This window comes from Diadema antillarum, unplaced genomic scaffold (genome assembly GCF_040938485.1).
Source record: "Diadema antillarum isolate AM-2024a unplaced genomic scaffold, OU_Dant_1.0 seq00000724_RagTag, whole genome shotgun sequence".
NCBI lineage: Eukaryota > Metazoa > Echinodermata > Echinoidea > Diadematoida > Diadematidae > Diadema > Diadema antillarum.
In genome coordinates, this window is record NW_027271627.1 from 269,909 (window position 1) to 291,716 (window position 21,808).

The following is a 21,808-nucleotide window of genomic DNA, read 5'->3' on the forward strand; positions in this document are numbered from 1 at the left end:
AGCTTCACTCCTTACCCTTAATATCCTTGCCCTCTGCCCCTTACATCCACACATTCCACCTCCAAATCTTCACTACCCAGCTTAACTTGTTCGTTTCCCACTAGCAGGGCTGTCACCATTCATCAGTCAAACTAGGGATATTCCATAGAGCAATCAGGGAGACATTTGTGTGTTACACGCATCTCAGTGTGGGCAAAAATAAGTCCCGAATTAGGAAGATTATATTTTGTTATCTGGACACGAAGAGATACTTTGATTTTTCAGAAGGCCTAGTGAAGAATCAGGGAAGCTTGGCAGCTCTGCGCATATAGAGTAAATCTTCACTCCCCAACCATAACACCCTTTACTCCCGCACCTGATATCCTCGCTCTCTAGTCCTTGCACCCTCACACCCTACCTCCAACATCCTTGCTCTCTACCTCTAAAATCCTCAATCCCTATCTCTAACATCCTAACTGCCCACCCTTAATATCCTCACACCCCGCCATCCACATCCTAACATTCCACCTCCAACATCCTTTATCCCTACCCTAACATCCGAAGTCCCCACCCTTAACATCTTCATTTCCCATCTGTAAATCTTCACACCCCATCCCTAACATCATAACTCCCTACTTCTAACATCATAACTCCCCACCTCCACCACCCTCACATCCCACCTCCAACACCCTCATTCCCTATCCCTAGCATCCGTACTCTCTACCTCTCACACCCCAACATTCCACCTCCAACAACTCCACTACCCATTTACAACGTCTTCGCTTGCCAACCATAACATTCTCACTCCCAATCCCTAATGTCCTCAAATGAACAGTAACAGGACAGCATCCACAGAGACTATCTCTGCAGTAATTTCACTTATTTTGTCTCCAACATAAATGCTGGCCTACATTTCTCTGACAGAAGCAACCGCCCCAACCCCTCTGAATTCTGCCAAGATCTTTCCACAGATCTTACCCTTGTTAGGCTTCAACCCATGTAAGACTTAACAAGCAAGTCACCTTGTCTCTCCATTTTCCTGATAATCCTCTCTAGTTTCAGTCCTTTCCAGTACAATTTCGGAGTAGAACAGACATCACACTACTGCATTTCCTCCAAAATGAGTAGCACATCTGGCACAAAAATCTTATTTACTCATTGCAAAAATACTTTCAAATCTTCATAATTTCCAGGGCATAGTCTTGTGTTTCATCCTTTGGTGAGCATCCAGAACAAAAAAAAACAAATATATAGTTCATCGTTTGGTCTTTTGTTATCTGCAAGATATGCCTTCTCCTCGTAGATTTGAAAGAAGTAGAGGGTGTGGAATCACATCCATCCCACTTGAAAAGGAATGGGTGGGGACTCACGCCCATCCAACACCAGAAGAGAAACAGATTCAGATAATTAGGAACATACACAAAAATCAGCAAACAGCACAAACTCCTGACTGCAAAGTTTAGACACCACTGTTTCTTCCTGAGCAGGTGTATGAGCAGAAGAGATGAACATTCATGCATCATTCAGGGATGCCAATCTTGTAAATGGCATTGCAGCATTTTGATGGCTGAAAAAGTGGTACTTTTGGTGGAAAAAACAGTATTTTTACCTTTCCTCCAATAGACACGTGTAGTGAACGGAATTTTGGAAAAACGATATTTTCCATGAAACCTGCAGTATTTTGGGTAAAAATAAAACAGTACGTAATACTGCAAAATGTATTAAATAGTTTGCCTCTATGACCATTGATCTCTCTCAAGCTCTGAATCAAAATCCCAGCAGATATCAGAGCAGGCTTACAAGTCTACTTGGTGTCCTGATATATCCTCCTCACTTTTGCATGCAGCAGAGTTACAGTAGGAATGAATCCCGTCAGTCTGAGGAATAGTTTCAGGTTTATACCGTATGTCCAAAAAAAAAAAATTACAATGGGTCTCTCTGCAATTAATAACTTTAAAAATAGTGAATCAATCCAAATACAATTTCAGGGTATGAAACTATAACTCATTGCCCACATCTTACAGAAAATCCCATTCGATTTGCTTCACTGGTCAAAGAGAAATGAGGAATTTTGTAGAGCATGTCAGGAATCTCTTCCCTCAAAGTTCTGTCCATTGTCTTCACATATTAATATGCAGTTCCACGAGCATTCAAGTGCTAAACTTGGAAAAATCAGACTCATGACATGCTTTACAACAATCCACATTTCTCTGTGACCGCGTAACCGAATTGAATGGGGTTTTCTGAAAAATAGAGCTAAGATGTTATATTTTAAGACCCTGAAGTAGCATCTAGACAGTTTAATCACATTGGGAGTTATCAATGCAAAAATCCGCTTGTAATTTTTTTTTTTCGGACATACTGTATATCAGTCACTTACAGTAGCAAAGTGAGGAGACTGCAGCAAACCAGGGCGAGGTAAAGACAACCTCAGGAATCTTTACAGATGACATCCTTGAAATGACATTTGGGATGGTTTGGTGTGTCTCACCAACATGTAAGAAGTAACTCACAGAGTCACCGGTGCACCCAGACATATGCAGCATACAAGAAAGAAGATTTTACATAGTGAATATTTTTTAGATATATACACTGTATGTGTAAGTATTGAATTCTCTCCCTCTACACCTCTCTCTTCTCTCTGCAAATCAAGTGGAATAGGAGAGAATGACAATGTTGAACTAATTCAAACACTTTATAATATAACCTGGAGAAACATGAAATATTAGTCTTTTTTTTGGGGGGGGGGAATGCATCATGTAATTCACACTGACGTCAGTGTGATAGACTAAAATATGTTCTGTCGTTCACACTGACATCAGTGTGAAGGACTTAAGTGCATTCGGTCATTCACAATGACATCAGTGTGAAGGAATAAAATGCATTCGGTCATTCACATTGACATCAATGTGAATGACTAAAATGCATTCGGTCATTAACACTGACATCAGTGTGAATGACTACATGTTTGTAAAACGTGTTCTGTCATTCACACTGACATCCGTGTGAATGACTACAATGCAATCTGTCATTCACACTGACATCAGTGTAATGCCTGAATGTCTTCACTTTGATATCTCCCAGAGGGGCCAGGGATTTTGCTCAAATCTTGGTATCCATGCAGGACGCCATCCACCCAATTATAAAAACATTGATACTAACATTTTGATGATTTGTCCCTTACTTCATTTTGCCAGAGTGTGACACAAACACTATCACCTTAAAACATTTACCAAAGACCTTTGAAGTAGACATGCCATTCAAGATACTCAAGAAATGAAGACAACAGTATGAGAGTGAGAGCGAGAGAGAGATAGATAGAGAGAAGCTAAGAGGGCAAAAATGTACTTGCAGTCTCAATGTTCAAAAATTCAGTGAGAATGCAGCGTCATTCAATAGCTACGCTTTGAGAGAAATGGTGAAAATGGAGAGGACAATTCGAGAGAGATCAGCTCAGGCGGTGAGGAGCAGAGGCACTGGAGGAGGCGGAGGAGGGGAGGCTGAGCTGATGGCAGAGGACGGATGGCTCTCCCCTCGACAAGTCTGGCAGCGAAATGTAGCGTGGGTTTGGAGGAGGAGGAGGGGCTCGCGGTGGGGCGAGGGAGCCCTTCAGTGTATGGCAGTGTGTGGTCCAATTTGGACAGTGTAGGCTCCTACCAGTAACAGGGTCTGCAATGGACACAGGGTAATAAAAATAATAATGATAAATTACTTTCATATAGTGCATAATACAAAAGATTTTATTAAAAGTGCTTTATAAAAGATGCATACATACACTCACTTAGGAGCACATAAACTAAACTACAATGAATTGAATAATACTACAATATATTAAAAATATAAGAAAATAACAATCAGGGGCATTAGAACAGAAAATACTTCAGAGAGGATACAAAATAATTCAAGTGATGTGTAATTGAGGACACTATCTGGCAAATTGTTTCACAGTTTGGGGGCATACAAAGAGAAGGCATGATCACAACAGCAAGTGTAAGTGCTGAAACCAGATGCATATCGAAGATGAGCATCTTTACTTGACCTAAATCTACAGGATGAAACCATTGGTTGGAGAAGGTCCAGTAAGATAAAGTCGGGGCAAAGCCATGTTTGATTTTGAACACCAGTAACAAAATCTGACAATTAATACGATTAACAATGGACAGAAGAGGCTCTGGGTGGAAGCATCTTAAAGCAATCTATTGGGATGACATTTCCATTCTTCTCTTGACTGTATACTGTATATGCCGAATATTTTGCAAGGTTTTTATTTTCGTGAATTTTGCGAGTCAGCTGCAATTCGCGAAATTAAAGACTCACGAAAATATTGACTCTGATCCCCATATGAATGTGATGTACGCGAATACATTTCTCCGTTCAGTACAGGATTCTATGATCGCGAATTTAAGCACTCGCAAAATCGTTGGGAAGTCTCGATTCCCGAAAATTTAGACTCGCCAAATATATGGCGTATACAGTAACACATCAAGACATTGGAATGCACTTTCCCCTAGACTAACAACAACAACATACTAACAACATACAATGTCTTTCATTGATCATATCAGTACTTCAACACACAATTGACAGCTCATGTCATTAAAAGAATCTTGGTTTGGAAAATCTTATGTGAGCATATCCAAGTAATCTGAAGAAACGTAGTAGATAATTTGTTTATAAAATGCATGGCAATTACTTAATTATTCCTTTGGCCGAATAAGTGATGTTGAGCCTTTCATAAGTCAACACAAGTAAACATGCATTAGCATAGTATACCAGTAGGTCCTTTTGGATAGACTTACATCTGTGTATGGATCTGGAACAGTAGAAATGGTGAGAACGTTCCTCCCAGATCTGGGTGTGTAGGACAGCACAAAGTTGCTTCCCTGAGAGAACAAAATGGAAAGAGCATGGCAGAAGAACAGGTGCAATGATTTTAAAGTTCTTTAGCTAAAACATGGTCCAGTAAAACCTGGGTATAAGGTCACCCACAGGGAGACAAACAAGAGGTTTTCATTGGGGAAGCTGGTCTTTGTACACAGGTTCATTAACATGCAAACTTCTATGAAGGTAAGACATTTTTTGTGGCCTTTGTGGACAGGTAGTGTTTAAAGACAGACTGTCCCTGCAGCATGTTTTACTGCACTATTTCACACATTTATAGTTGCATTGTACCTCAACTATCCAGGGGATCTTAATTTTTTCTCGCAAGTGTTTGCAACTCTCCTCAACACAGGGCCATTCTCACTGAGCTTGAAAACACACAAAGTAAGAATGGAGATTGCTTAGCAACTTTACCAAATTCGACAGAAATCTGCACGAAACTTGCAAAGCTGAGTGCAAAGTTTCTAGTTTGAATAAGTGGACTTGGTATGCATGGTTCCTCCTGAAATTTCTTTTTGTCAGAGCTTACTTTGGGAGTTTTGGGAGTACTGAGGACATGCAGTGCAAAACTTTGCAAGTTTTCATGTGTCAATATTATGTAATGAGTATGGGACTTGCTTCAAGCTTTAACAATGTCTTCAGGTCTCATACTAATAGGCATATTCACTTTTCAGTAAGGGTTAGGTCTGGGAAAAGAAACAACATCTATTTAATATGCAGTCTACCTGAGTGAGTTGAGGTAGATATCTTCCGTTGAGAAGGACCTGTTTGATGTAGCTAGATCCAGACAGCTTGCAGCTAATGGTCCACCCGGGACCCAGGGTGGCATGGGCAAGAAAGAGCAGCATTCCGTGACCTGGAAGACCAGGACAGAGTAAATTTCAAACATGTACTGTAAATAATATAATCCTTTCAATGGTGAATAATATATTAACTTCAAAAGTAAACAGTATGTTTCTTAAAATATAAACCTTGCAGTAAAGCAAATAATTTATTCATTTCAATTGTAAGCTGTAAATTTCTTGAAGGGGTCGTATAGTTTTGGTTGAGACGGGAATCAAGATTTTAATGCTTTGTGAGATAATTAGCAACCACTTACATGAAATATCAAAGAGCATACAATTCTAAAGTGAATCAAAAGTTTGTTTGATAGAAATCGGTTTTGCAATGGCTGATATCTAAAAAGCAAAACAAAGTGATCCTGATGACAGATGGGTCCATCTTAATTTTATTAGGATCTCTTTTTATTTGGATATCTCAACCATTTCAAAACAGATTTTCATAAAATGAATGTTGAATTCCTCTTATAATTTTATGATTTTTTATGTTTCATATTGGTGATTTTCTAATCATCTCACAAAGAGTTAAAACCTAAATTCCCATTTCAACCAAAACTTTACAATCCCTTTATAATACAACACTTATTGTAGAGTAGATAGTACACTGCATGTCCATTTCACTAGTAATCTTAATCTTTCACCTAATCTTGATGCTTGGTATGATCCTTTTTAAACAAAACGCCCTACACACCATAACTCACTACAGGTTAATCAAATAACATAAAATCATTGGTTTAAAAAAGGAAAAGCTTAATTGAAAGCAAAATGGTTCAGATATATGCAGGGAATATGCCCCTACATTTCATACAGGTGAGTCTGTTAGGAGGTTGTCATGGTAATCTTTCAGTGCATCCAATCAGATTTGAGTGTGTGTGTGTAGGTTACCTTGGTAACAGTAGTAGCTGTTGGAGTCGAAGGATATGAGAGCAACATGCTCCGTGGCCTCCCTCAGCCGATAGCAGTGCAGAGGGAAGACCGACTTGAGAAGTCGTGCAGTGCCAAACAAAAACTGGCTCGCCGTCGCTTCCAGTTCGCAGCAGAGTCTGTGAAAAGAATCATCCGAGTTTATTATGACGATTTGTGGACAAATCTTTGGCAGATACTTTAGCAAGCATTGACAAGAAATGAGTAGTTAAGCAGCTGAAAGTTGTACTGTGGCCTACGAAACAGATACCACACATAGTAGTAGCTTTTCATCAAAGTTTGCAGTACCGATAGTCATGACTAAATGCCATCTAGAGTTCAGAGTTCAGGCACTTAGAGGTTTGTTTGAGTCCAGGCTACACACTTCTATTGGCAAGATTTGATGTAGTAGACTCAGCTATAACGTCTGCACCCTTGTGTCGTAAAATTAGTCAACTCGTCAGCTCACATTAACTAATAGCAATGTCTGCCCATCCCCCAGGTCTGTTCCCACTACTGCCAGGCACCCAGCATTACAACTGGTTGAGAGGTAAAGTGGTTAAAGGAATCGTATAGTTTTGGTTGAGACCTAATTTCAGGTTTCTAACATTGTTTGGTGAGAAAATGAGAAACCTCTTATGAAATATGAAAGAGCATGTAATTCCATGAGGAATTCAACGTTTATTTGATGAAAACTGGTTTTGAAATGGCTGAGATATCCAAAACAGAGCGATTCTAGTAAAGTGTGGGACCCACACTTCATTACGATCGCTTTGTTTTACTTTGTTTTTGGATGTTTCAGTCATTCCAAACCTGATTTTCATCAAATAAACTTTGAACTCCTCTTCAAATGATATGCTCTGTACTATTTCGCAAGTGTTTTCTTGGTATCTCGCAAAAAGTGAAAAGACAAATTCTCATCTCCACCAATACTGCACTATCCCTTTAAAGTACCGTAAAAGCAGAAATTTTCATGAAAGCAAGTTTTTGTGCTCAGCTGGATGAGACAAATTCGTAAAGAAAACTTTCATCGGTTGGAGATGATCATTCAATGGAAGTTACGACTTCTATCAACCATTAGCAATTTGTGGATGAGCTCCTGTTGACTTTTTCCAGCAAAGTGATCAAATCATTTCTCAATGCTAGAGTAGAAGCTCAAATTGGTGTTTAACTTTTGGTCTTGACGCAAAATATTTACCTCCACAATTTTCAGCTGTCAACTGTACAGCTTTCATCAGTGGAATAACCCCTATTTGCCTTGATCATGTGACGGCCGATAAACAGGTCATACACTTTCAGAAGTTGTAAAGGGGAGTCAAAAAAGCAATCTACATCAGGGCCTTCTCTCAGTAAAGACGGGGGGGGGGGGGGGGGGGGGGGGGGGGGGGGGGGGTAGGGGGAGGCTTCTAACTTTTGAAAGTCTTTGAACCATCTATAAACAGTCACATGATCAAGGCAAAGATGGGTCATTCAGCTGATGAAGGATGTACCTTTGACAGATGAAAATTTTGGAGGCATATATTTTGTACATGTACTGAGATCAAAAGTTTACCACCAATTTCACATTTCTCAGTGCTGTCTACTTGTCTTCAGATTACTGAACCAAAGAGCACTGACAATATGTAGCCTGAATCTTTGTTGAGGGTTGAGTTAATTCTCTTTTATATCCAGATGGGCTCTTTCACCTTTCTTGACCAAAAGTCCCTTTCAAAGGCTAGCATGGTGGAATCATTCCATCCAGTATTGTGTCCAGTGTTAGGGGTGTGTTGGACTAAAGACCATTGGGATGGGTTGATTAATCTAAGGGCTCTTTTGTGCTCCTTAAGCCAGTCATTCAGGGTCCTGCCTGTATGCCCAACGTAACAGTTGGGACAAGCCAAGCAAGTCATCAGCCTGTCCTTTGTTCTATAGGTTCTTTGTCTTCTAAATGAAGCAATCTGCTTTTTAGTGTCTTGGGACTCCTAAACACAACATTAAGCAACCATATCCAAGCCAAGGCTATTAGTATTCCCATCAAGAGTCCCTACACACTGCAAAGCAGATTTATTCACCCAGAAGACAAAGGACCTACAGAACAAAGGACAGGCAGGATGCCTACTCAGATTGTCCCAACTGCTGTGTTGGGGATAAAGTCAGAACCCTAATTGATCATTTAAAGGAGGACAAAAGAGCCCTCATGATTCAACCATCCAGCTCATTCTGCTTCAGCTGAACATGCCTCCAATACAGGGCACAACATTGGATGGTATGATGCCACTATACTTTTAGCCTTTGAAAGGAACTTTTAGTCAAGAAAGGTGAAAGAGTCAAATATGGATTAACCCGTTGAGGGCAAGTCCCAAGTACGCTCGGGCAAATGTCAATGGGAAATGCGTGTTGAAGCCAAATCAGCCCATCCTCAATGGGTTTAGAGAACTAACCTCACCCTCGACAGGGATTCAGGCTACACTCTGTCACTGATTTTCTGTTCAGCAATCAGAAGACATGCAGACAGGGAGGAGAAACAGTGTGATCACTTGTCTTATTAAAGAAAAGTCCAAAGCAGTGAATGAAAGCTTGCCTGCAAATTGCTGAAAGTTGGTAGAAGCCATAGATTTCCACTGTATGATGAATTTAATGCTTAATTGATTCTGCAGAATCAAAATATCACATAGTACTACATGTTATATAATAGGCAAAAAGATCAGGGTGCTTCTATTTTCATGCTATCATCACACCCATGAAATAAGCAAACATTTATAAATCACAAAAATGTCCATGTTTACAGCATCATGTCTATGAATATGACTGCCTCATAGTTTTCCATGCCAGGATCCCATTGCAGGGGCGGATTCAGGACTTCCATAAACGGGGGGTGCCTTACAAAATTAAAGGAGGGGCGCATGCGCCCCCGTGTTTGTTTTTCTTTTGTTTTAGCAAAGAATGAAAGGGGGGACCACTCGCCTTGTGCACTCCCCCCTGGATATGCCACTGCATTTACTATTGAACATCCTATCTACATTGTACCTCAGCACAATTTTCCCATTCTGGCAGACTGGACAAGGGTAGGGTTAGGGTCAAGTCACTCTGGACGTGTGTATTCTGGCACAGTGGACAAGGGTAGGGTTAGGGCCAAGCTCACCTCTGGATGTGTGTATTCTGGCGTAGTGGACAAGGGTAGGGTTAGGGTCAAGTTCACCGCTGGGCATGCATATTCTGTCAGAATGGACAAGGTAGGGGTTAGGGTCAAGTTCACTGCTGGACATGTATATTCCGGCACAGTGGACAAGTGTAGGTTTGGGGTCAAGTTTACCGCTGGGCATGTGTATTCTGTCAAAATAGACAAGGTGGGGTTAGGGTCAAGCTCACATCTGGATGTGTGTATTCTGGCAGAGTGGACAAAGGTAGGGTCAAGCTCAAGCTCACCTCTGGACGTGTGCATGAAGGATGTCCTGCACACTGCGGTGGTTGAGCTGAAGGGCGTACCCCAGCGCAGAGGCACCGTCCCTCGCTGTCACCATCCAGTTAGCACCAAATTCCAGCAGCAGTCGAACCACATCCTTGTGGCCTTTCCGGCAGGCCTGGGGACAAAGAGGAAAATAAAGTGAACACTACCACGTGGGTGATACTAGGGCTGGGTTTATCTAATTCCGAAGAGAAATCACATTTCAAAACGCGTTTTGAATAGCAAGTACAAACATGGTTGGAAGCGCGATTCTCGGGGTGCCACATTTATCTAAACGTACAGTGATTTATGTGTTGTCAGTGCCAAGCTCCTTTGCATCATTCAACCCATCAAAACATCAGTTGTCTTGCACATTACGGGATACTAAAACCACAGCAGAATGTATGACATATACACGTATAACAGTCCATTCCTCAAGCTTGACAATAAATTAAAGGGAAGCAGTCCTGAGACTTTCACTGTACTGATAATTAAAGAAGAGTAAAAAATATAACCTTTCACCAATTTATACGCGTGGACATCAAAAATTGTCTCCATACGCGATTTTAAAAAAATAATTCCTGCAAGCGATCGTGTAAGAGCCTGCCAAAAGGTGCAACGTCATTGATGCCCTACTCTCAAGTTGACAGCCGTGCCTCAGAAAACCAATTTAAGTGTTCTAAATGATCATATCTGATTTTTTCATAAAATGTGACAATATGTGGTTTTATTATTTCAAACAAAATATTTCAAGCTTATTTATATATACAATTAATATAAAAATAAACAGTAAACATGTATTTATAAATAACTAGGGATGACGAGCAGAACACCGCTGGAAAGAGTTGTACATCGATGACGTATGACTCTCCGCCAAGACTTGCTCATTTGCAGAGTCACACTTTTTTAACCGAAATGTACGAGCTTATTTGGTGATTTGAAAGTTTGTTTTTGATGAAAGTAGTTCATTGGAGGTACCAACAACAACATATTTTTTTGAATTTCGTGAGGACTGCGTCCATTTAAAGTATTTATGTACACATATGTATGTATGTAAGTATGCATGTATGCATGTATGCATGTGTGTATATACTGTATGTATGTTGTCTGTATGAATGTTTTTATTTATGTATGTATATGTGTATGTAGATATGTACCGGTATGTATGCATGGATAGGTGTACCTACATTTCAGATTTTCAACCAACATACAAATTTGTACCTGCATGAGAGCCGATTCTCCAGTAGGTGTTGTTGTGTTGATGTAGGCCCCTGCCTCTAGCAGTATACCAACAGTAGATGTCAAGCCCTGAAGAGGACAGAGCAAAAGAAACAAATCTCTTTTTCACAGTAATTCTCTACCTTGGCAACACAAATCATACTATTTTTTGAGGTACAAGTGGTTTGTTTTATCATACATGAAACTAATAGTGACATTAAAGGGAAGGAAAGAGAGGGAGAGAGAGAGAATGGGGGAGACGTTACATATAGTATAACGGAGCATATTCATATGTTTTGTCCTGGGGCCCGTTTCATAAAACTTGTCATTAGTGACAAGTTGTCATAGATGTGACAAGCTACTGAAATCCTTGTATCTGATTGGCTGAGAGCAAATTTGTCATCGAAATGTGGCAGTTGGCACTGATGACAAGTTTTATGAAACGGGCCCCTGGTTAATGAAATCTTCAATACATTTTTGATGAGCAAATGTTGTTACAGTTAAAATGATGTTAATCATTACATGTAAATCAAAGAAAAAAAAAAGATAAATCATAGCACACACCTTTGTAGTGCTACCCAAGACATCCTTGGAATATAATAAAATATTTTCCAATGCACTGATAATGTCATGTATTACTGATAGTATCTCAACAATGTATAAAGAAGTTCAATTTGAGATAATTACCATGTCCTTCAAAATCTTGAGGAACCATGTGTACACTGGTTTGAATTTGATATAATTTCATTTAACCCACAACACACTGTACAGTCCTGTACAGAATGCATTGAGATGCCATACGCTACTAGTAAAAGGGTTAATCCTTGTAGAAAAAAAAATAAATAAATCACAATGTTCAGTTATCTCAATCAATGCAGGTGACAAAGTGATCTTTCAGTGATAACTGTAGTAAAAAATCACTGCCAAAATCAGGATGCTCTTTGGTATTTTACAAGATTCATCCACCTGATAAACTTTTTGAGCATACAAGCTACCATACCAGATTATCACTGGAGCAAGTATTCATAATCTGAATCATCTAATTTTTGTTTGAACAAAACAGAACAGAGATACAGTATACAAACCTACAGCCCAGAGAGCCCCCAAATACTCTTATAATCTTGTAGAATTGCTATTTAGCGATTAGAAATACGAAACTGATACATAAGATGATTATAAATTTCGTCTATTGTCGATTTCCCTTCATGTTCTTTACTGCTCCAAAATCAAATGAAATGAAATGTATCTGCACTTGTATGCAAAAATTTGAGACTATATCTTCCTAAATACCTTCTCTGCAGCCATCATGAGTGGCGTCATACCACTCTTGTGGCTCTTGTTGACAATAGCGCCATTGAGGATGAGCGCCTTGACAATATCGTCCTGGTGGTGTGAACACGCCAGCATGAGGGGCGTGGTGCCCAGGCTATCTGAGTCCTCCAGACTCCTGGGCCCAGCCTGCTGCAACATGTGGACCACTGACTGGGTGTCCCCACTGGTGATGGCCAGTCTTAGGGCCTCTGTGTATAGAGTAAAAAAGTGGCTATTCATCATAGTTGATATCATCACTGACATCATCATCCTCATCACCATCATCATCATTATCATTGTCATCATCACCATCACCATCATCACAATCATCATTATCATCAAGGTCAATTGTAGAGGTGTAGGGTCTCTGTGTGAAGAGCAAACAAGAGGCCACATATCACCAACATCGTCATCATCATCATTATCACCATCACCATCACTATCTTATCATCATCATCATCATCATCATCATCATCATCACATCATCGTCGTCATCACCATCCCCACCATTATCACCATTATCATCAACACCACTATCATTATCATCATCACCACTATCTTCATCAGCAACACTGTAATCATCATTATTATCTTTATCGTTCTTATTATCTTAATCACCATCACATCATCAAAACACAACAGCAACAATGATGATAAAAACAGAATTCCCTTTGAACAGACCATCTTTCTAATAGCCACACATGGTTCTCAGAAGGAATGCTTTTACTGGTTACAGTGGCATGAGAGGTCTGAGGACTGTTTCTGTCCCCGGAGATCAGGCACAGGTCCTCTGCAAGTCAGCCCCTTGCTCTTGCCAGTCCCAAAACAAAGCACAACAGGATGATCTGAAGCAAACCAAGTCTCTTCTGCCCACTCCTACAAAGCTACACTTTGTTTTGTGCTGCTGTTTGAAATTTTATAATAGTATGTCATTCATTTGGTACATGTTACTGGACTTGGCTTCATATAAGACTCTGCCTTCCTGTTAAGTTCCTAATGCTTCATAATTTTTTATGTTGATGTTTATATTTTGTATCCGTTGCAAACATGTCAGTTACTTTATACACATTTGACAACATGAATTTGAATGTAATGTATTTATACTTATATGTTGTTTATTTCTTTCGTGTGTTTGTATGGTTTTTATGAAGTATTGGATAAATAAATCCAATCCAATCCAATCCAAAGCTACACTCCCTTCAGTTTTGCCAATGTGTCATAAATACATGTAAACATATTTCTTCTGCAGAAGAACAGATGAGACAAATTCAACTTGGAGCTCAATCTCCAGTGTAAAAAGAATTCTCCCATTTGATTTGCCTGTGACTCTTCCAGGTGATATCCCAGGTAACTACTGTAAACATCAATATTTTCGCGAGATTAATATTTTGCACTGCGCGGCTTGAAAACATAATCGTGGGATGTTGACTTCATACTGTGCAATTGGCAACTCATTCACAATGTGCACAGAAAATTGTAAAGATATTTTCGCGGGTTTCAGAATTTGCACTAGCGAGAAGTACGCGAAAGTTAATATACCTGCGTTTACAGTAGTATGAAACGGATATAATAGTTCTATCTTCTTACCGAATGTAGCCAAGGAACTGCCTCCCTGATGTGCCGTTGTCGAGGGAGAAATGTCGCTGTTGCCAGCAGGAATGCCAGATGAAGGACCTGGGGGAAGGGTAATATCAACAGTCCTGTCTAAATCTGCACACTCTGGACAGGTGCAACAAGCAATCTCTCTGATATAGTATGTTCATATTTTCATTTTGTAAGCAGAAGTTATTGCTAGGTTCATCAATACAAGTGACATTTGCAGTGCCATGAGATCCACAGGACTTGTGGTCTGATTTACTGATATATGATGGAATGGGCTGTAAGTAACCTTGAAGAACAAAGATACTGACCTTCAAGGGAACTTTGCCTATTGAACGGCATGGGGACATCCTGGCCCACCACTGGAACCTCCATTGAGGCCGAATCCTGTCTTGGTCTCCGGTCAGGCCTGTCCAGAGGTCTGCTGATATGGGTGGGGCCTTGTGCATCAATCCTCTGGATCTGCCTCTCCATCTCCGACAGTGGCTGCGGCTGGCCTGGGGCAGGTTCTTCTAACCGGCAGGCGTTGGCTAGGCTGGTGTCCACCCGCAGTTCAGCCATCTGGTGCTGTTGCTGCTGCTGGGGCTGCTGCTGGGGCTGCTCCAAGGTTCTGTCCCCTGGCCCTCTCTCCAGGGACACACCCTCCTCCCTCCTGGTGGGCGGAGACACCAGCTTGCTCAATTTGTCCTTCAGGCTCTGAACCTTGGCGCTGTTCCTGCCATGAGCTGAAGACAGCTGAAAGGACTGAAGCTTCTCAAATGCATTGCGCTCACCGCTGCGACTGCCCAGGTAAGTGGGGCTCTTTTGGCTAGAGAGGTAGGACTTGGGACTCGGCGTGCTCGCCGTATAACTGGTGGTTGGAGCTTGGGGTGCAGTCGGCGAACTGAGGGGTGATTTCAGGTCTGAAGTTCTTCTCTGGATGCCCTCACTGAGGGGCATTAGAGGGGAGGGTTTGGGCAAGGATGTTGAGAGGGAGGCAAAAAGGGATGCAGGAGGAGTTGGTGGTTGGAATTGGGATGTTGATTGGGCAGTCGGCTCTTGGCTCTTGTCCCCTCTGCTCTTACCGCCATCACCACATTCAAGCTTGCCTTTCAGATTGTTACTTTCTGTTTGCACATTTCCCACTGGTGGCCTTGTCTTCTCAAACAAGTTTACTTCTTGCACTTTATACTCATGTTTCTGTGATTCACTGGGGTATCTATTAAAGAGAGACCTATGGAGCAGGCTTCCATCAAGACTTCCACTGTCCGCTTGGGAGAGATTGGAATCTCTACCACCACCACCACCACATTGCAACAGAGTGAAGGGTGATCTGTGGTGGTCTGCTTCAGGGGGCGTTGGCAGGTTGCTGAGTGTCTTATCGAATGCTGGGCTCCCCTTTGATACGATGGGCACTGCGCAACTCTCCTCGCTCTTGAGGTCATCCACAGAGGCTGGCTGATTGCTGGTCTGCAAAGAAAGGGTGCTGCTCTGATTGCACAATAAGCCCTCCTCTACGCCTGGTGGGCTCTTGGGGGTCAGGGTGGGGCTCTTGGGGGTCAGGACAGGATCGCTTATCTGCTTGTCTGCATCGTCCACCTCTGGAGTGGGCAGCACGTCAGCAATGTCCTGCAGCTGATTGGGCAGTGCTGACTCCTGGGAGTCTGGATGTTCTGACTTCTCATCAGCTTTGCAGAGGTCTCCGAAGAATGCAGCATAAGTATTGGAGGTTTTGTCAGACGATGGCGAATCTGGTGTCATATCCAGCTGGTTTGCATGCGAGAGAAAACAAGAAGAACATTTAATCCAAGTCACAATATTACGCAAACTAAAGAATAAAATCTTCTGGGTGGTGGTTGCTGAAACCAAAATTGTTCTACTTCAGCTAGCTACTGGTGTTAAAAATAGGACTTTGGAGCAATAGGATGGCTCTCACCTCCTGGGATAGAGTACTGGAGTTGGAGTTGGAGGAGTGGCAGGAATTTGACCCTGAAGACTCCAACTTGCAGGGGGTCGTGACCCCTGACCCTGAGGAGGCTGCCCTCTCTTGGTTGGACTTCTCTTCCAGCTGTGCGATGGTCAGGACCTGCTCTGAGGGCAGGGCAGACCGGTAGAGATTGGCCGAGTTCTCGGAAGTGTCCAGAGCCGAGGGGCTCATCATCAATGTGCGCTTGGTGGCACTCTCCAGTGAACCAAGCATCTAAGATAGTTAGTCGAGAACAAACAGAAAAGTAAAAGATCAAAACATTATGTCAATCTTTACTCCATCAAAGGAAACTTATTTCATTTTCAGTTCACACTTCTGAAAGTTATCTGGAAGAAATCTACACCTAGTTTCAGGCAGTGTGACCGTGCCCAACGGGTACTGGACTCACCTCAAGGTCCACCATTTTCTTTGTTTTCTTGTGACCTTTGAGCCTCTCCCGCTTCTGCTTGTCTCTTTTCATCCTCTTTTCCTTCCTCCTCTTCTTGGTCTCCTCTTTGGTCTCCTGGTCCTTCTGTTTGTTTTCCTCCGCTTCCCTCCTTGCATCCAGCACCGCCCTCCGACTCTTTACCTATTGGTCCACAACAAGAGCAGTATGGTACGCAGAGTTGGGCGAGTATGTTAGGAAGCTACTTACTGGGTATCTATTCACAGTGAGGATGTAACTGTAAGGCTACTGTGAAAACATCAAACTGGGAAAACACCAAAGATCAAAACACTGCACTCTCCAAATGAATAGATACAGTCTTGGGGGACGTTTCTTGCTCCGTCAGTATGTTTGCTGGATTAATTGTAGAGCATGTTGCACCTGAGAAAGTTGCAGAACTACAATGTAATGGACATTTAAGCCTATGCCACACACTCACACACACACACACATACACTCAGCATGCACTATATTCTTTTGATATGTACTTCAAAACTTTAGAGAAACATTTCAGCTTCCCTCATTTTTAAAAAATCATAACTGCTTTAAACCACACTTAATCTAAGAAATTCATGTGGTAATACCTCATGATACACACATACAACAGACTGTACACAACTCTTAATCTATACATGTATTATCCCTATGTTCAGCCATAAAATAAGAAGTACATGGAAATCACACAGTATGATTTACGCCATTAGCGTATTACCTAATAACTTTGGAACTTTGAATATCATGACTCGTAGTGTACTTACAACACAGATGACATACAAATGTGGATGTAGTGTACTGTAGAACAGCACACTGCCACACTTACAACTCGCATTGTCCTGTCACACATAGATTGCAGTAATAGGGTACCAGCAACTGAATAGCAATAGAGCCGAGACCACTATGTGTCAAAGTCATCCAACATCACACAAATACTGTATGAGCTGTTATTTTCGTGAGCGTTTAATTTTCGGAATTTCACGAATCACAGTTGGATTTAACAACACCCGAAAATGTCTCCATGCACTAGGGTAATATTGCATTAACATTAGTATCTGCATCAGTTTGCAAAAACAACATCTCACGAAATGACCTCTTCATTCGGGATAATATCTGTACACAAAAATAACAGCATATACAGTATGGTGTGACCGGAAGTCTTCACACCACACTGCAAGACTCACCTTGGAGTACATATCTGTGCCAAATGATATGGGGATCAGACCCTTTTCCAGTTGATCCCAGAATGGCTCCTTCAGTAACGCCTCGGGCGATACCTCCAGGATATCCTCAGGCACTGGGACAGCCGGCTCTTCTTTCGCCCCCTCCTCTCCATTCTTTGCATCTTTGATCCCACTGTCACCTGCGACCTCCCCCTCATCATCGCCTTCTTCTTCGACTACAGTTTTCCTCCTCCCCCTCTGGTATTTCTTCGGCATCATTTCCTGCTCTATCTCCTCCTTCTCGTCGCTGTCGTCATCACCTTCATCATCGTCATCGTCATCATCTTCCTCACCCTCGTCGGTGCTGGCGCTTACTCTCCGGTCCCTCTTCTCCTCGGCGGCGGGAATCTCCTCCTCGTACTTTCTCCTTTTCTTCCGCTTCTTCTTCTTGGGCTGCGCCATGGCACGCTTCGGCGCCTGTCTCTCCTTAGGGGGTGCCACGCTTTCCTTTTCAGGACGCTGGGCCCTAGCGACTCCCTGTGCGTTAAATGAGGACAGGATGCATTCATTAGCACGTGTTTGAGCATGCCAGTAACAAGGACGATGACAGAACTGTGTTAACATTGGAGATGAAACTTGCTATATATGGTCCGGTAGTGTGCTGGGAATGCAAACCTCTCTCCTTCAACATTAGTGGACCACTAGCATGTCAAAAAATTTGTAACACAAATTTACAAGACCATGTATACTACACCACTGAAAAGATTATTCGCATCTAGGTACATGTATGCTGAACAAGGTAAACATAGGGAACTCACTGAATTCTATGACAAGAAATCATACAACTCTGAATAGTTAATAACTGAAACTGCAACAACTTTTTGAATTAGATGCTCTCAGAAAATGTTATGATGTTGATCATTTTCTTTTTTAATATAGTATAATTATTCTTTAATTTGTTTTGTTATGTTCTTTGTTGATATTTGTACTAGCTTTCCATATTTTCACCTGATTTTGTTTTGTTTCTGTATCTTGGATTTGTTTTATTTATTTCAACTGTTATGTTTTCACAGCTTCTCTGAAAAATAACCTCGTTGGCTGAGGGAAGACTTGTAATAAACCAGTAACTACACTTCACATACAAAACAAACAACCAGCATTTTCGGTTACAAAAAAAAAGACTCTTACTCAGTCTTGCTTTGCCATGAAGATGGTGCTATAATGCAGAATTGTACATGTCTCCCTTTTTTTCTTTCTTTTTTGTTGTTGGTGCCATCACTTGAAACAGGTATTTTGTAGGGGCCCAATTAATGAAAGCATACAAGTACATGTATCTCTTCATGCCCTGCAGTATTATTAAGGGGAAATCTATATTGAGGGTCATTTTATGGTTCATTATTGATGCAAGTTTCACCTGTAGAAAATGTAGTTACCAGAAAAAAAAAAGAAACAAATTCTTATACAACTATGTTTTATGAGATTTTGTGTATCTTGCCCTAACCACCGAGAGGAACTTCCTGGCTACTAAACTTTGGTCACTCATGACAACACTGGACATACTTCTTGAATTTATCCAGAATAACAGACCACAGAGTGAAATGCCAGTTGATCTCTGAAAACATGACTCATCCAAGTACAATCACAATATACAGTATTTCCATGGGAGAATACTCAATGTGTCATTAGTAAAATGAGTATGTGTTTTCAGCATTTCAGTTCCTTGAATTACATTTTCATATTTGATGAAATTGTGAAACATTTGGCTTCATCTGGCAGAAGCTGATTCTGAATCAGCAGTTTACGAGATGACTTTCATATTCAACTTTCTAATGGTTTCAATCAAAATTGATGAATAAAGTTGTAAAAAAAATGGTCAATATAGGAACAACTACTGCTAATATTACGGTGTGTTTATATTGACTATATGCTGATAACATTGAGAAAGTGAGAAAAGTAATGCCAGCAACAGGTCAATAGCACAATCAGGGTATGCAATTGTGTAACAGGGCAAAAATGAAAAAAAAACTTGGTGAAAATGCTTTTTTTGTTGTTTGTTGTAGCTGAGTGTTCAAATTTACATTTCATGTAAAGAAAGAGTCAAAATTTTGCATTAAACTGTGCATAAATTAGCATTTAAATTAGGGGTGTCGAATTACATTGAAATGACTAATATATTGGAAAAATTCATTAAAAAAAAAGGGAATGTTTTTTTCATCTGATATTGCTGTTAGATATTCCTGATAAATATCCCTTTCATTCACCACCAGCACATAGCCATGACATATCACAAAATATGAATAAATTTCATATTTTCACTTCTCGAAATGGATGATCAATTTTGTAGGCATTATTTTGAATTCAAATAAAACCACTTTCTCATATTTTATCACATTTCACTTTTGCCAAAGAGTGAAGAGGCGAAACTTTCAGGAATAGGTAACAGACATATAGTGGCCATTATTACAAATTTTTATGAAATTAGGGCTGGTACTTTGGAAGATATGATATTTTTCATCAAAAAATTATCTGTACAGTTTGACCTTGAATGTGCGTACAGTGTTTGGATCAATTCTCATATTTGTACACACAGATAGAAGAATGAATGTGAGATTTATGATGACTTGAGTTGATATCCAAGCTGTGACACTCAAACAATGACATATTAAGCCAAAATACTATGTTTTTGCTTATGATATCTTTAGAAATTGAACAAGCATTGAAATATGAACACTGAACACTTATCATATGACCTTCATGCAGTATAACATGGGCGTGTATCGCACTTTTTTATGCTCAGCAATTTGTAAAAATATAAAAAAATAAGTTCCTATTGCTCAAATTTGCTAAAATTTTCAGACAATAGATTTCTACATATGTACAATTCATGGTTAAAAAAACAAGGATATTCAATAAGGGGAAAAGATTCTTTAAAGTAGTCAAATTAGGATATACCTCACTGAAAATACTGAAAAACGGCTGCACTTATTTTCCTCAGCATTTGAAAATGGCTCAAAACTCAAAACTGGCTGAACATTTATTGGCAAACAGCGCACCCTATTGTAGTGTGTCTTCAGTACTTTCAGGAAAAGCAGAAAAATAAGCTGTTTCTCCATGTATAGCTGTACAGCATGGGTTAAAAGGTCACAATGTCACAAAAATAAGCCAGCATTACACTCCTACCAGGATGGGACTTCAGACCTTATAACTTTCTCCAGCTGAAAGAACCACTGTTTTTTATTGCATGCAAGCAATGCCAGGAAAAAATCCATTAATTTGATACCAAACACATAGGGGTAGACTTAAAATATGAACCTCAAATCTTGATTTTACGTAAGTTGTAAAACGCTTTTTTTGACGCATTACGTGGGTTTTGGGGGACTTTTTGGTAATTAATCTTTAATAATTAACAGTAAATGAGAAGAAATTAGCTATTGTCTTACCACATGTGGTTACTGATGTCTTAGCATGCTGCATGTGAATTTTTAAGTCAGTTGGTGCATTCTTTTAGAAGTTACAATTTTTTAACGTGAGAAAGTCATGATTGCATACCCTGATTGTGCTTATCACCAACAGTGATACTGATAATAATAGTGATGACAAAGTGTAAAGTTGCCTTTCTAAAGCTAAAAAACACATGAATTATAACTATTGATAAAAGACTACAGAAGAAATCAATATTTGTTTTAAAACACCAACTATACCTATTATCAGCATCAATACTGACAATGATGAAAAGCGTATCAGGGCAATTGCCCCCCATCCCGGCTAAATACTGGTTAGTGATAAGGTTAGAATTAAGATTAGGCTTCAAAGGTCATATACATGTAGTATGGGTTAGGGTTAAGATTAGGGTTAGAGTCAGGAGAAAGGTCTGGGGTAATTGCCCTAGACCCGATGAAAAGTGATGGTAAGGATGGGGGGGGTGGTGATAGTTACCTTTGTTGCCTTCTTTTTCTCCTCCTTAGCAACATACTCATCAATGAGGTCCTCACAGGTAAGAAGGTTCTCCTTTGGTTCCCAAGTGTCGTCCTCCACCCCATAGCCTTTCCATCTCACCTTATACAGCGTCTTATCCTGAAGTGCACAGGGAGTTCAAAAAAGCAGGGC

General features: G+C 40.6%; 1 protein-coding gene across 1 annotated transcript in view; it reads right to left on the reverse strand.

Annotated features, from left to right (window-relative positions):
• Nucleotides 1-3,048: 3,048 nt before the first annotated feature.
• Nucleotides 3,049-21,808, reverse strand: part of LOC139738140 (uncharacterized) — a 47,743-nt gene continuing 28,983 nt past the window's right edge. The window contains exons 2-14 of the mRNA XM_071648801.1: nt 21,638-21,775; nt 17,723-18,238; nt 16,509-16,688; nt 16,070-16,333; nt 14,466-15,900; nt 14,143-14,229; nt 12,535-12,764; nt 11,248-11,334; nt 10,008-10,162; nt 6,585-6,742; nt 5,586-5,716; nt 4,779-4,862; nt 3,049-3,648 (exon numbers count right to left, since the gene is read on the reverse strand). Of these exons, the coding sequence (XP_071504902.1) occupies nt 3,589-3,648; nt 4,779-4,862; nt 5,586-5,716; nt 6,585-6,742; nt 10,008-10,162; nt 11,248-11,334; nt 12,535-12,764; nt 14,143-14,229; nt 14,466-15,900; nt 16,070-16,333; nt 16,509-16,688; nt 17,723-18,238; nt 21,638-21,775 (3,525 nt within the window). The 3' untranslated portion in view covers nt 3,049-3,588. The remainder of the gene's footprint in view (nt 3,649-4,778; nt 4,863-5,585; nt 5,717-6,584; nt 6,743-10,007; nt 10,163-11,247; nt 11,335-12,534; nt 12,765-14,142; nt 14,230-14,465; nt 15,901-16,069; nt 16,334-16,508; nt 16,689-17,722; nt 18,239-21,637; nt 21,776-21,808) is intronic.